This window comes from Taudactylus pleione, unplaced genomic scaffold (assembly GCF_031769625.1).
Source record: "Taudactylus pleione unplaced genomic scaffold, aTauple2 ptg000396l, whole genome shotgun sequence".
Classification (NCBI taxonomy): domain Eukaryota; kingdom Metazoa; phylum Chordata; class Amphibia; order Anura; family Myobatrachidae; genus Taudactylus; species Taudactylus pleione.
The window spans coordinates 481,218-497,775 of record NW_028284797.1 but is presented as its reverse complement, the minus strand read 5'-3'; the positions used below and the strand labels follow the sequence as shown (position 1 = coordinate 497,775).

General features: G+C 41.8%; 1 protein-coding gene across 1 annotated transcript in view; it reads left to right on the top strand.

Moving 5' to 3' along the window:
• Positions 1-843: 843 nt before the first annotated feature.
• The window catches only part of SYT6 (synaptotagmin 6), a 436,226-nt gene continuing 420,511 nt past the window's right edge, over positions 844-16,558 (top strand). Inside the window, exon 1 of the mRNA XM_088446286.1 lies at positions 844-1,003. Coding sequence (XP_088302412.1) covers positions 844-1,003 — 160 coding nt within the window. The remainder of the gene's footprint in view (positions 1,004-16,558) is intronic.

Genomic DNA, 16,558 nt, shown 5'->3' with positions numbered 1-16,558 from the left:
TTGGCTGGAGTATATGGTACCACAGAACAGTATAAGGCACAGGGCATCACAGGCTATGTCAGAGCAGAATCTGCCATCGCAAATCTTACACTTCATGGAAAAGGTGCATGAAGAATGCCAGATTAATTAATGATTTGTATAATAGTCAATTAAATATATGACATGGTATAAGTGGTTAGTATATATTATTTTTAAAAGCAGCACAGACAATATCATTAGGACATTTAAGCAAGACAACACATACATTGTAAGATATCTATTCCTAATGCCACGTGTAATTATACTTTAGTGTAGTATTTCCCTAATGAGAGAGACAGTGCATCAGTAATTGCAGAATATTACAGTTCCCTCTCGCTGTGCAGCCGTGTTATCTAGCTGCCCAGCAGAAACCAATTCAAGAAATAGCCTGGTGAAAGATTTATAACCACGGTTTGTGTACAGCTGTAAATGGTCCACTGGAAGCCAATAGAAACATTCTGAGATATTAAGAGGTTAACATCTCTTTGCTTTGCTGCTTCAGAAAAAAATGTAGCATTACAGAATCAAACAATTTAATATAGTAGGAGGATCTGGTCTGAGAACCGCCTCAGCAGTAAATGAGATATCTGATCTCAGGCAATAAGACAATCAGACTCTCTGTGAACTCCAATGAACGCTTCAATACCTGAATTCCCTGTGGATGTTGCAGCCATACAGTGCAGTATTTTAAAATACTGACACTAGTATGTTTTATTTTTTTTTAAATACTATGAATTATTGATTTTTTTTTTCTCCCCACTATCATCTGGTTGGTTTGGAAAAACAGAGGGAGAAGCCAGGGAAGAGAAGGATGCTTCGTGGGAAATGAATACGGCAACAGGAGAAGATGCAAACTTGTGTCACAAGGCTATCCACATCATCAAAGATCTCTGCAAGAAACAAGTGGCTGACTTGGAACAGAGAACTTGCTCAGAGTTTCTCTTACTGTTGCCATCGGACCAAAAGCTTCATATAACTGAGCCAGGTAAAGGGAAATCCATTTGTTATATATGTTTTGTACATAGTAGAGCAATCTCAGAGAGGGATGTATGATACATTATGAGACTGATACAGTAAGACAGCATTATGCTAGCTTTGGTACTAAAGCTGACACATAACTACATCTCCCAAAGTGCTTGGGCTGGATGGACAACTTAGAAGTAGTTCAGGCATAGCAATATATATATATATATATATATATATATATATATATATATGTGTCTGTGTGTGTATGAATATATATATATATATATATATATATGTGTGTGTGTATGAATACATATATAATATATATATATATATATATATATATATATATACTGTAGCTAGTAGAGTAAAATGCAATTGTGTAGCAGTACAGTTATTTGCATGTACATCAGTTATAAAAATATCCATAGATTTCAGATGAATATATTAAAGCCTACAATGATTCCAGCACCGAGGTAGACTAACTTCTATTACCCTTTGGGACTACGGTGTCCATTATTATGCACATTTTAGGATTACTACACTGCAAATATTGAAAACAACGTGACCAGGCTTTTTTTTATATATATATATATATATTTGGAACTGATTCACATGTAGCAACTACAAGTTGGCAATACCTTGTGCTAGAGATTATGGAGCTCATTCAGACCCACTCACAAGATGCGATTGCTCGCTGGCCAAAAGGGTCGGATATTTAAATTAAGCGCTCGCACTGCATCACGTAAGGACGCCCACTGTGTGTTAGCGAGCTACGCAAAGTGCGCTCGCAAGTGCCTGAAGATGCCCCCTTGCCTCTCGCAACATATGTCATCTCTGGGAAGTGTATGATTAATCGGGACCATCGTGAGCCATCGGAGCAGCTTGCAGTCCTTGGGGTTGCCTTTCCTCACCGCAAGCACTGCGATCAGTGCGGGCTGAAATACATGCAGGTGACGTGTACAATGACGCTACTTTGCTAATTATCAACGCCCTTTAAACTGCATTTTGGGGGACTGATACGCCTGCGTTCGAAACACCACTCTCCCATTCACAAGCACCTTCCCCTGTTACCACCCACAAACGGCACTATCTGTCACTCAAAGTAGCGACCTGATAGTGGCTTACGAGCTACCAAAATCAGATCGCAACGAATGGCTTGCGCACGAGCACTGCGAATTATACGAAAGTGCAGATGGGGGCGAAAATTGCTCACAACGATCGATCGCGCCTTAGTGAGTGGGTCTGAATCAGATCCTATGTCTTGGTAATTCTGATAAGTCACTGCAATACCTGTTTTCCTTATGTACAGTATATGTATTGTAAACTACATCAATCCAAACTGTCCCATTGAAATGAAGAGATAGCCCATGTGGACACTTCTCTGTGTCTGCCACTGAATAAGTTGTAGACTAAGATTCTCAGGGATTTTTCATGTTATTGGAAGCACATTACTGGGCTGGATATTGGTCTGACTGAAACCTGAACTAATGAGAATTACATGGGGATTTACCCATACAACATGGTTGCAGATGTTGTAATTTGTAGTTGCTTAAAAATCACCTGTGTGAACAACAATTAGATACAAATGTCTTCTGAAAAAACACACTGTCCAATTGTCAGTTTATAGACACATAATCTAATTCAAAATGCAGATGTTTGCAATACTGAACTGAATTGTATATTATGACATTGGGGATGATGCATTACGGATTGCTATTGCGATTGCAGCTGTGATTACGCACGCAGACCCACTGCGAAAATATGCTAATGTTTGCAATCGCAATGCCGTCGCAGCCTAACATAAGTACACCCACTTCCCCTTACTCACATCCGTAAAGGTCTGCAAAACCATCGGTAACATGGAATACCATCGGAGCCTCATGCACAATTACAACAGGTCTGACCTTACACAGAATTTAATAACCTCATCGCATGCAGTGAAAGCTAAAGCTGCGTATGCCATCGCAGGGGCTAAGCTATGCACGCCTCTGTAACGGCATTCAAACTCACTGACACGCTTGCGCTTCCCCGACCACCCCCCCGTCACACCCCCAAATGGTCACTTCTGGTCAATCTCTCTGCGATGGGTCTGCGTAGTCACTGCGATTGCAGTATGATCACAGTGGACCCTTTGCGCATGTGAACTACGATGCATACGCTTGCGCAGTATGCAATAATAGGCCGTCTGCATGCGTAATCACAATAGCGATCTGTAATGAATCAGGCCCATTGTCTCCTTATTACAGTATATTGTCAGTGACAAGGTAGAGTACAGTATAACTCAGCATACCTCCTGCATGATTAAACAATCAACAAATGGGAGCACTAGAGTTAGAAGAGTCTGAGACAACTACTAGACTGTTTATGCATCCTATGTAAATAGTCTACATACCACTTCTCACCATCATAAGTGCAATTCAATCATGCTGCAGAATGTAATAGTCACATCTAGGATTACACTTCCATTTTTATTTTATCTTTCAAATCTCATTTTCTATTTAATTTTGAGCTCTTTATATTACTTTTATAACATGCTGTACGACAGATTTGCCTGTAAGCTTATGTATAATATATCCCATTACATTCTTTTGAAAATGTACACAGGACATGTAATAAATATAATACTGGTAAAATAAGGCCTTGTCTTTGGAAACAAAGGCTTACTATATCTCACTCTAATGAAGTAGGATTAGCATATTACCAAGGTTTTCAAATGTTTCATGTTCATTCTTTCAACTTACCTTTTTCAGTTTAATGCTCGGTTCTGATATGTATCTTTCATTTTGCTATTAAGGATACACATTGCTGTCACAGAGCACTGAGGACAAAAGCAAATCCACATATTTTAATATTAAAAAAAAAACTTATGGTATAAGGTGACTTAATTTACAAATCCACCTAGTATTTCTGCCTGTGAGAATACCCTCATACTGTATATGGTGCACTCCGCACAAACAGGTCTAAAATGTGCTTATAGGTCTATAGTGTCATTAGGTGCTACTAAAACAATTGTTTTATAGGATTTCAGCACACAGTGATGGCAGCCATTTTATGGGCTTAACCAATATTCATAAGAATGCAATATTAATTTCACTAGGACCAGTGCCTTGTGAACATTTGGTCATGACATAGCTACAGTAAGTGATGTCACTGATTCCTAGTGCATTGATAGGTCACACATTTTTAACTAATTGGACCTGCTCATAAAATCTACTGCTGACAGGTTTGCTTTAATCCTACAAATGTGAGGCCAGAGGGTATATTTACTAAAGTGAGAGTTTTTAGAAGTGCCTCACCCCCTCAGCATCCAATGTGATGATGTCGTGCACATGACATCATTACATAGTGCACAGGGGGTGGGGTCGTCAGCACTTGCTAGCCAGAGGCAAGGACCATAGGATGCTCTCTGTGCCATGGCAACAGTCGCACATCCCTAGTTACGGCCGTGCCCATACCTATAATGTACTGTCTTACTATGAGAACATTTCAAAGAACTGGATCACTATATTTTTCAGCCCAGATGAGATACATTTGTACAGTATGCCACTTACAAAAGATCAACCCTTGCCACAATTTACAGAGTGGCAGTATGTGTTTAAACCACTTAACTGACTTTTATTTAATAAAAAATGCTCTGAGATTGTCAGTGCTTTTTATGAGTGAATTAGGTGAAGAACATATATTTCAATTTATCTAAAATGATTTCTTTAAAAAAAAAGTTTTTTTCTTTATTATATGCAAAAAATCGGAACATCGAATTACCATCATCGGAACACTGGGAACATCGCGACCATCGCTATTTTCCTTTTCTCATCGGCTTCAGCCACTAGGTAAACTCTAGGGGGTGAGGGGGAGGGTTAATTTACTTTTTCCCAGCAGCTGCTAATCTCTGCAGCAACTGGGTTGGGGGTCCTGCTGTGCTGACTGATCAGCAGTAATCGGCAGCATGGCAGACACCAGGGAAGCAGAGGGACTGGAAGGAGGAGATGTATGAAGCAGTGGAAAGAGTGGAAACGTGGACAATTGGAGAAGTTGCTATAGCATATAATACAGTTTCTTCCTATCATTTTTATGTACTTGATACATGCTACATCAAAACTGATTGGCTGCTATGCGTAACTTCTCCACTTGTCCACTTCTCCACTCTTAACACAACATCTCCCCCATTGCTTTAAATCTACAGTACCTAAATATCAAGGGGCTGATGCAGGGATGAATGTACAGTATGTAAATTGGGTGGTGAGAGGAATTCTTAAGTAGCCAAATATTGCAGAGGGTGTCCATGCAGACCAGCAAATATATACATATTAGGAGACGTAGCTATTGCACCTCCTATGAGTTCACACTGATGTTAATGGCTGGTTGGAAAACAGTCGCTTTTGCTATACTTCCTATACAGAGGCATACACATCTTGGGGTACATTTACTAAACTGTGGGTTTTAAGAAGTTGAGATGTTGCCCATAGCAACCAGTCAGATTCTAGCTATTATCTTCTAGAAGGTGCTAGAGAAATGTTAAGTAGAATCTGATTGGTTGCTATGGGCAACATCTTCACTTCTAAAAACCGGCACTTTAGTAAATATACCCACTTGTGTGTATCTTATGTGTGAAAATACACTTTTTTGTAAGAACCTTTTTTTTGAGCAACTTACTGACATTTTACATCAAACTCTGCATCAGCCCTAAAGTGTTTTGCGTATCATCCACCTGATACACTTATGTATCTAGGAAACAGGATGTTCTTGTAAGGACATTCAACACCAGCATTGCCTATTTTTTAAATGTGGACCGTTAATTGACGTAATAAATATAATAATACTGTTTAGCAATACTGTATAAAACAAACTTTCTTCCAGACAGGTAATTTATGTAACGGCCTAGGTTTGTGGTAAGGCTCGGAAAGGTGTAGGGGTGATAGCCTTAGTGTCAAAGACATGGTAATCCATATATAACATAAAGTATACATGTGTAAAGTCATACCAGGTGTTATTTTCATATATGTTTAGGGAATTAAGAACATTATATAGAGATTTGTGTTTAAGGCTATTGTTTTTAACATAATGCATCAAATGGCCTAATTTGATTGTCAATTGTTCTAATTTGTTGAGGTATTTATGTTCTTGATGCATTACAGCATGCATCAAAACACATTAAAATACATATACATTTCTTGTGTTTTTCTGTACTCGGCATTATTAATTTTTGCAACACTGCCCAAACTCTTAGGAAGTGATGGAACTAATGTAATGAACATACAGTATATATGTACATATAATATATATATATATATATGTATGTGTGTGTTTGTGTGTGCAGGGGAGGAGAGAAGAGGAGGGGGCCCGTGTACAGTCTCCGACATAGGCCCCCTCCTCTCCCCCTGGCGGCCGGCAGCACACTGAGCTGTGCGCGGCCAGCGCCGGAGTTATAGACTCTGGGCACTAGAGTGTGCCGAGAGTCTATAATGAATGCACAAATCACTGGGAAAATGGCTGCGGCAGCCATTTTCCCTGTACTGCGTATGCGCAAATGATGGGAAAATGGCCGCCACGGCCATTTTCCAGTCGTTTTACAGCGCCAGCCCCCCGCGCCGACTTGGGACACCGGAGAGGTAAGTAATATTATGGGTGCAGGATGTGCGGTGCGGGGCCCGTGCTCCCCGCACACTCTGCACCCCTTATAGATACGCCAGTGTGTGTGTGTGTGTGTGTATGTGTGTGTGAACGGTGCATTAAGACCCAAGCATATAGGACCTCATTCACAGTCGGTCGAAGCGGCCGCACGGTCGTACGGGAAAAGGGGCCGGATATGCAAATGATTCCCTCGCAAGTTGCGTCCCGAAGTTCGGATCGGTAGTTGGCCGACCAAGGGGAGGAAGCGGCCGGAATTCAAAAAAATATGCCCCCTTCTCGTACGCATTGCACGTCATCTCCGGGCATATAAGGATTAATCGAGACCATCGGGATCCATCGGCACTGGTCGTAGAGCTTAAGGTTGACCATACCCTCTCTTAAGCTCTACGATCATGTCAGTGTAAAAGCTCCCATGTCACATGTGCCATGACACTACTTTGTTAATTATGCACTCCCATAAACCGTATGGACTCCCATAAAACGCCGTTCGCATAATTAGGCACGCCTGCGTTCGCATCTCCACACCCTCGTTTTCAAGCACCTTCCCCTGTTACCACCCACAAATGCCTCAATCTGTCACTCAAACTACCGACCTGGCTGTGTTCAAGGAGAGAGAAATTTCTGATCGTAGCAGCTAGTTTGCACACGCGCATTGTGAACTTTACGCATGCGCAGTATAGCGAACATCGGTGGCGTTTGACCGTGCAACCGCTTTGACCGACCCTGAATGAGGTCCATAGTTTCAAGCAAAATGTCCAATATTTCAAACAAAACTATAAAATCACAACGTTAGAATGCACTGGGATAAATAACATCACAACATTAGAATGCACTGGGATAAATAACATCACAACATTAGAATGCACTGGGATAAATAACATCACAACATTAGAATGCACTGGGATAAATACCCAAATAATAATTAACAGTTTAATTAGAACCATATCTAGTGAGCAATGGAGGCTTTAGAGGTGGGGTTACAGCGCAGTCCAGAAGTCACACCAACTGCCACCCCAAATGCTGCCAAACATCGCCGACTGGCACTCACTGGCAGTTGGTGTGGCTCCCCTATTTGAATTTTGAACTGTGCCACAGCCCCACCTGTCTGTGTGGTCAGCAAAATTTAATACATACTTTACACTGACACTAGTGCACCAGTTATTACCCCAAGAATTTGGCACACAACACAATAAGTAAATGTTCTGATAAAATTAATCATAAAATACATATTACATTACACTACAATCACATAGAGCACAGAATTGTAAAATAAATACCCAATCAGAGCTACAGTATATATCATACATGCCTACTCTCCCGATTTGGCCGGGAGCCTCACGAAAATCGGGTGCCGCTCCCGGCCCCCCGGAAAAGTAGGCAGGCCTCCCGACTTTTCCAGTCCCCCCCGCAATGTAATGCTATACCCCCGCTGCGGAGGGGCTGATGACGCGATTCGCACTGATTCGCGTCATCATAACCCCACCCCCCGCATAGCAATGCCGGAAATATCGGCATTTCGTTGTGGGGGGCGGGGTCTAAATGACGCTATTGTGTGGCTCCGCCCCCAGTCCCGCCCCTAAACACTTGTAAAGTGCCAGGCCACGCCCCTCTATACAGGCCACGCCCCCCTGCTACACCGACCTGGCTGCTTCCTCCCGGAGGAAGCAGCCAGGATGTAGGCAAGTGTGGTATATATTTCAACCAGTTTGAAAGCTAAGAGAGAAAGGGGGCCTTTCCCTTTAAAAGGGGGAGTGTTGAGAAGTATGGTTAGGTAGCTTTACATTTCATATATTGTGCTGTATGCTTGTGAATGCTGTAAAATATTCTTGGATGACTTTTTACTCTACTCTTAAACAAAGCTTGACAATAACTTGTAAATATGAGCTACCAGTACTATTATGCTTCTCCATCAACTCAACCTATGAAAATAGTAAATGTCAGAAAAGTTTACTATATTTCTTGTCCAGTCAGTTGAGTAACAGCAATGTGCACAGGAATAGAGTAGGAAGCAGACAACTTTCTGTTTCTGCACTGAATTACATAAAAGAACTTTGCAGGGTAAGTAGGCAGGTGGTATCAGTGATAGCACTAAAGACTGCAGTTCCTATTATTCTCATTAGGAACTGCAGTATTGTACAATTTGCCATGCTCCAAACAGCTTAAGCCCGTATTCAATTTGAGGTGAAAAGTCCGGTTCCGCGACACTTTTTCGCCGATGACGTCATTTTCGCCTGTTTTGCTTTTACCCCGTATTCAATTTGAAAGACTTTCCGCCTAGGCGGAAAGTCAATGCAATGTAATAGGCTAAAAAGTTTTGCCTATGAATAGCAGGCTGAAAAAAGTGAAGAATTGGGGTTTTGGGGTGCAACGTTGAGGGAACCCCCTGCAGTCTTTAGACAGTCCCCCAGAGGTAAACTGTGTCAAAAAAATAAGGAAAAACACTTAACACCCGAAAAAATCATTTTCATTTTGGGGGCGAAAAAAAAAATGTTGGGAGACAAAGTTAATAACTAGCGAACTTGACTCTTGGGGGGTCCCCAAGTATTCCCCAAGTGTTTTTTTGATAGCAGGTGCTTGCAGCAGGTGGATATTTCAACTTCACTTTAGCAACTTTTAAATATGCTGACCCCCATTTTCAAGTACCCCAAAATTGCTGGGATAAGTTATTTTCTGCAAAAAATACTCCTGAATACTATTCTGTATCACATATAGAAAAACGCTATTTAGCAGCTATTGAGCCCGTTTAAAAACACCAAATACCTTCAGCAAGTCATGGGGGGTAACCATAGCTAACCACCATGTCAGAGCATCTTTTGGGGGATGTCAGGCTGATTTCCCCAAATTTGACAGTACTTTCAAGTTCAAGTTTCGACGGGTCCCGTTTTCGCGTACTATCAAATTGAATACGGGGAAAAGCGGGCACGTGCAAAGTATTTTCCGCCTACAAAACAGGCAAAGTAGGCGAAAAGTCCAGGCCACGAAAAAGTATCGCGGCTCGGTTCAAATTGAATACGGCTCTTAGTATCCTTTCCAGCACTTTGCCTCAATAGCAGTTGGCATCTTCACATTGCATTAACTGGTCTCACTCTATGAAGAGAGCATCACCTGAAAGGGATCTATTGATTCCTACCCAGCAGCATCCATGTTCTTCCGCTCAATGCTAGTGCAGTATTTCTATGCAAGTTCACAGCCTGATGGTAGTAATATGTAATGATAGGTATAATTAACATATAATTTGTTTATGTACTTTGGCCCTCATTCAGAGCCGTACGCTCTGAGCAGAGCGCACGCTCTGAATGAGGGCCGCCCTCCATGAAAATGGAGCGTCCTCCTGGACGCTCGTATAGCTGTGGGTCACCACCCACAGACTATATGAGCGTGCATTTTGATGGCCGCGATGGTCGTGACCATCGCGACCATTGAAACTGCGAGCCGGAGCCTGCGGTTGAGGTTTTCAACCGCAAGCTCTGGAGTGATTTTGGCTCTATCAGAGCCAAAATCACTCCCACTGACATCACTAGTGATGTCAGTGGGCCGGCTTCTGATGGGAGGCGTTCCCGTGGGAACGCCCCCGGCAGGGAGGCACGCCCCCGGCACGCCCACCAAAGGGGGCATGCTGTCAATCAACATCGACAGCACGCCCCCTTTGATCAGACACAACGAGCGAAGGACTTTCCTTCGCTCGTCGCGTCTGGCGCATGCGCACAATGGAGCTCCCTCTGTCGTGCGCATGCTCAGTGCATAACATCGACCCACTTGCGAGCGGACAGCCGCTCGCGAGTGGGTCTGAATCAGGCCCATTGTTAGGAGCAGCCAAAGCCTTGTGGCACCATCTAAATAATAAGTACCTATAATTTGCCAAAGGTTGGAGGCAGATTTATCAATTATCAGATTTTTAGACCCAATAAATTTGTTATTTGGTTATTTGACCCAATTTGTTATTGCCCCTATTCTCGGCAATAAGAAATTATATATGCCCGAATAGTTCATAGTTTACATGCCAGGGAGGGTTCTCCCAGTAAGTTTTGTGAAACTTAGCCCATAGGCAGCAGTGGCTAATGCCATCTTCAGCTGGCGTTAGCTGCCGGGACAAAACATTCCTGAGCTTGGTAAATCTGCCAGTCCTGCAGCCTCCATAGAAAATAGATATGGAGATATCTGCTGCAGTCTCTCCATTGTACTTGGGGGTGATACTTCATATTTGCGGTTATCACTTGTTTTCGGGGCGACTTGAAGCAATATTGAATAATAAATAGGCCCCATAGCATTGTGTGTAATATGAGTGATCAGATAGGGGTGGCCACTGCACAAAGCATCATTACATTAAGGCCTGTATTCAATTAGGGAGCGAAAAGTCCGCAGTGGACTTTTCACTCCACATTGTAGCTTTTCCTGGGATAAATTATCGGTCGCGCGCCCGCTTTATCCCCGTTTTCAATTAGGAAGCAGCGAAAACGGGAGTCTGCGGAAAGGTAAGTATCGCAAAAAATTTGGGAATTTGGGGGTTTTCTTCCTAGGACCTCCTTAAAGATGTCCAGACATGGGGGTTCACTTTGGGTACCCCCGTTTAGCCCTGCAGAACGTGATCTGCATTTTTAAATAGCCGCGGCAAGTGTTTTTTCCCAACATTAGAACAAGTGATGCAAAAGAGCACTTAGGTTTATTTTTTCATTTTTTTAAGTGATCACATCAAATTTGGGGTACATGAAAATGGGTACTAGCATATTTTAAGTCCCTAAACTAATTTTTTAAAAATTCTTCAAAAATGCACCTGCCACTAATAGCCTATTCTAGAAAACACCTGCCGAATACTTGCAGAACTCCCCTGAACCTATTGCGCTATTTTTAAACACTGTTCCCTATTTTTTTTTACCCCAAAATTTAAATAATTTTTTGGGGTGTCCCTATTTTTTTTAACACTTTTTTTTACACAGTTCGTTTTTAGGGGTTATTCCCAGGGGTGCAGGCTATTTTTTTTAAAGAAAAAGGAAAAAGATAGGAAACAGATACAGAAAGATTTATGTGCTGAATAACAATGTTTTGGAGCTCTCTAAACTTTCACAGCCCTAATTATGTGAAGCTCAGCATTTGCTTTCCCTTCATCTTTCTCCAAGGTGTCACCTCACTACATCACTAATGGGCATCTGTAGTGTAACTTAAATGTGTACCTTAACTGTGGGAAAACTTTTAATCATAAACATGTTACTTCAGCAAAAAATGGACATATATATAAAAAAATATATTTTTATTCACTTAATTGACTGATATATTTTCCAAAAACCGTTCAGAATTTTTTTTTATGATTGAATTAGGCCAAGAATATCTATTTACAACTCTTCCAAATTATTTTATTTATAAAATCTATATTTTTTCCAACACATAACACTAATATCGATTTTTAATATCAGCCAGTGATATATCAGTTCATCGATGATTGGAACATTGCAACTTTGCATTTCCCCAGGTATACACTAGGGTGGGGGGGTGAAATCTGCTTTATTTACATTTTCCCAGTGGCTGCTTCTCTCAGCAGCCTTCATGCAGTGGGTGCTGCCGGGCTGCCCGATCAGCAGTGATCGGCCGCACGACAGGGCTTGCGGCAGATGAGACCCTACCACAAGGGTCTCGTCACAAGCCCGATGGTCGCGATGGTCTTGACCATCGCGACCATCTTTTTGGCCACTCGCTATAGCTGTGGGTGGTCACCCACAGCTATGCGAGCGGCCAGGAAGCCACTCTAAAATCAGGAAGGACGGCCCTGATTCAGAGTGAGCACTCTGTCAGAGCGTCCGACTCTGAATCAGGGCCACAGTACGATGATAAACTCACATAACCCTTTTTGTGCACAATATAATAATCCAATTACGTGTCAGGTTTTAGTAAATGAGAAAGTAACATTTTTCATATAAAATGTGAATTTATCAAAAAACCTCCATACCTGTTGCCACCGCTTTCAAAATCAAATAGGAATCTCCTTTCCTGCAGTAGTCCAAATTAAATATGTCAATTAAGAAATGCAAATACATTGCTGTGACTTCATATAATATAGCTATGATACTAATGATCAGAAGCTGCAAAATAATAGTGCTGCTGATAGTCATCATCATTAATGCATGTCATGGCACCAGCCGTCTAGTGCCCGCAAAAGATCTCCTCCTAAAAGGCGTATCTGAATATGTGTCCACGTGTGATTATATCCCCCGTCCTACTTTCCAGGTGTAAGTGTACGCAAGTCATCAGTACACAAAAATCTATATACAGACATTAATTTTATGTGCACTTGTGCAATACGGAAATGATTACCTTTAAGAAAAAAATATTGACATATGTTCAAGGAGCCCTAATGTGTCCAGTTTAAAACAAATATGTATTCTGGTTGATATTACTTATGCAGTTGACAGTTCGATCAGCTACTCTGTAACATATAACTATTTCACAGAATGCAGCAACATTGTTACAATATATTAAAAAAAAAACAATCAATCGTTTTGGCTGCCTGCCAAGACCAATGGTAGTAAATAGAGAAAGAAAGGCAGTGTTATGTTACTGTGTAATGTGAGTTTCTGGGGAAATGTGGTCTTAGTCAGTTGCTGGTTATTATGTGGAATATCATTATTACCTACATTAGATTGTTTAGATTAAAAGAAAAAAAAAGTATTAGAGTTAAAAGTATTTTCATGTATCTGTAATATATTCCGTCTGTATGTGTAATACATTTGAAAGGCTGAAACAAATTCATTACGGTTATATAGTAATGTAAGGGGCTGCATGAGCTATATACAGCAAACACTAGAGGGAAATGCTAGCTCACACACAGGCTGCACCAGCTGCTTCTGTTGTCAGTGTTGCTTCTGTTTGTAAAGAACAAAGACCACGTGGGAGGCTTTACTGCTACAACATTTACTGTGTCACAAACTAAGATACTGTATACTGTATACTGTACAGAACTGTAAATGGCTCTGCTGTATACTGTATTGACGCCTAATACAGCCATTCTGTATACTGTACTGAAGTCTAATAAAGCCCTGCTGTATACTGCAGGGGTCAGGGAACTTTTTTACCTTTTACCCTAAAATATATGTAGATACGCCGACGTTACTCTCTTGATTTGAAAGGAAAGAAATCCTTCAGTAGTGCCCCCCATATAATGCCCTTGTAGTAGTGCCCCCATAGTTATGCCCCTGTAGCAGTGCCCCCATAGTTATGCCCCTGTAGTAGTGCCCTCATAGTTATGCCCCTGTAGTAGTGCCCTCATAGTTATGCCCCTGTAGCAGTGCCCCCATAGTTTTGCCCCTGTAGTAGTGCCCTCATAGTTATGCCCCTTTAGCAGTGCCCCCATAGTTTTGCCCCTGTAGTAGTGCCCTCATAGTTATGCCGCTGTAGCAGTGCCCCCATAGTTATGCCCCTATAGCAGTGCCCCCATAGGTATGCCCCTGTAGCAGTGCCCCCATAGTTATGCCCCTGTAGCAGTGCCCCCATAGTTATGCCCCTGTACCAGTGCCCCCATAGTTATGCCCCTGTAGCAGTGCCCCCATAGTTATGCCCCTGTAGTGCCGCTTGTACAAAAAAAAAGAAAAAATTTACCTTAATCCCCGCTCCTGCATCCGCCGCCGTCCTGTCCGCCCGGCTGCTCCTCTGAACTATGGGCGAGGCGTCATGACGTCTCTCCCATAGTGCACATGGGGAGAGCAGGAAAATGGAGTTCAGAAGAGATCTCCAGCCTCTGGCTAACGCGGAGCTGCAGGGAAGGAGCGGGGCACCTGCTGGTAATAACATCTCAGCGGGCGTCCGGCTTAGAGCCTCCCTGCAGCGCTGGGCTGGAGGTCACTGACATTGGGTGCAGCAGGTGCGCCGCTGCACCCGGCGCCAGGGACCTCCATTCCTGGGGGTAATGGACGGACAGTCCGGCATGCAATGATTCATATGCATGCCCGGCTGTCCATCCATTACCCCCAGGAATTTTAGTTTTACCCCAAATGGGGTAATTTACCCCTGTTCCCCAACCACTGGTATACTGCAATGAAGTCTAATACAGCCCAGCTGTATATTGTACTGAAGTTTAATACAGCTCTACTGTATACTGTACTGAAGTGTAATAAGGCTCTGCTAAAAACTGTACTGAAACCTGGAATGGTTCTGCTGTATACTGCACTGAAGTGTAATATGGCTCTGCTGTATACCAGGGATGTGTGGTTAGGGTAGGCAGAGAAGATAGAGCCTCCCCTGTCATAGTCCCTTCCCTATCATACTCCCTGTCATACTCCAGAGTTTTGATATAAAAACTGTTTTTATACATGTGTGCCTCCCAAGCCATTGATCTCACCGCATGTCACTGCTGTATACTGTACTAACGTGTAATATGGCTTTACTGTATACTGTACTGAAGCCTAGAATGGCTTTGCTGTATACTGTACTGAAGTGTAATATGGCTCTGCTGTATACTGTACTGAAGTCTTGTATGGCTCTTCTGAACACTGTACTGATGTCTAGTATGGTTCGGCTGTTTACTGAATGAAAGACTAATATAGGTCTGCTGTATACTGTACTGTAATGTAATACAGGTTTGCTATAAACTGTACTGAAGTGTAATACAGCACTGAAGAATAGTACTGTACAGAAGTACAATATGGCTCTGATGTGTGCTGTACAGAAGCATCATAGAAGCATCATAAGGTTCTACTGTATGCTATGCAGAAGTGTAATATGCCTCTCTCTCTCTCTCTCTCTCTCTATATATATATATATATATATTTATATATATATATATATATATATATATATATATATATATATATATAGTATATATATATATTTATTTATATATATTTATTTATATTTATTCACTTTATATATATAAATTCAATTAACAATTCTATGAAAATTGCCTGGAGAAGTTTGTTCCATTATGGGGGATGGGGTGGGTCAGTGAATTAATTTAAATAGATTATTTTTTTAATGAGGAGCATGAGATAAACAAAGTACTCTGAGATAAATGTAGTGTGAAATAATAGGAATAAATTAAAGTGTCGTACTTCAAATGGGGTCTATTTACTAAGCAGTGTTAGGAGACAAAGTGAAATGAGATAAGGTACCAGCCAATCAGCTCCTAACTACCATCTCACATGCCGTATTTGAAAAATGACAGTTAGGAGCTGATTGGCTGGTACCTTATATCCTTTCACTTTGTCTCCTAACACTGCTTAGTAAATAGACCCCATGATGTGTAACTTTCACACCATGGTAAGCAACAAAAAATGTATCCTCCCAGTGCACAGAACGGAAAACAGTTCTATACTGTACTTGACCGCTTACTGAGCTTTGCCTACAGTATGTGTAAATGCCTCTTCATAGCCCCCTTCTGCCTCTCCAGTTGTAAGCATAGCTACGTTCTGAATGTGCTCGACTCTGTCTTCTCACATTTGTATGCTTTCTTTTTCTGAGTATGGATATAGTATAGGAAAGCCAAATAGGGAAATGTTCAGCTCTGCATCAGCCCCCATAGATCAAACTACAGCTGCATCAAAAAATAAGAAAATGTGTATGTCTATTTCTTATACACAAGCTTATGCAGACTAATTCCTACTACTCTTACTACAGCTCTATTATAATTTACATCTTCTTAAATTACACCACTTCCTACTAATTGTCTTTTCACTGTTTAGCTTCCATGCTGCTTATAGCAATACAGCCTTTCCCCATGTCTATCCTTAAAGTTGTAGCTTGATTCATTCACTTCACCAGCCTTTCATCCCTTGCAACTCCTCTCTTCCAGGCTCCACACTCTGAATAACACTTTAAATGCTGACACTGGCCCTCATTCAGAGCCGTACGCTCTGAGCAGAGCGCACGCTCTGAATGAGGGCCGGGCTCCATGAAAATGGAGCGTCCTTCTGGACGCTCGTATTGCTGTGGGTCACCACCCACAGGCTATACGAGCGTG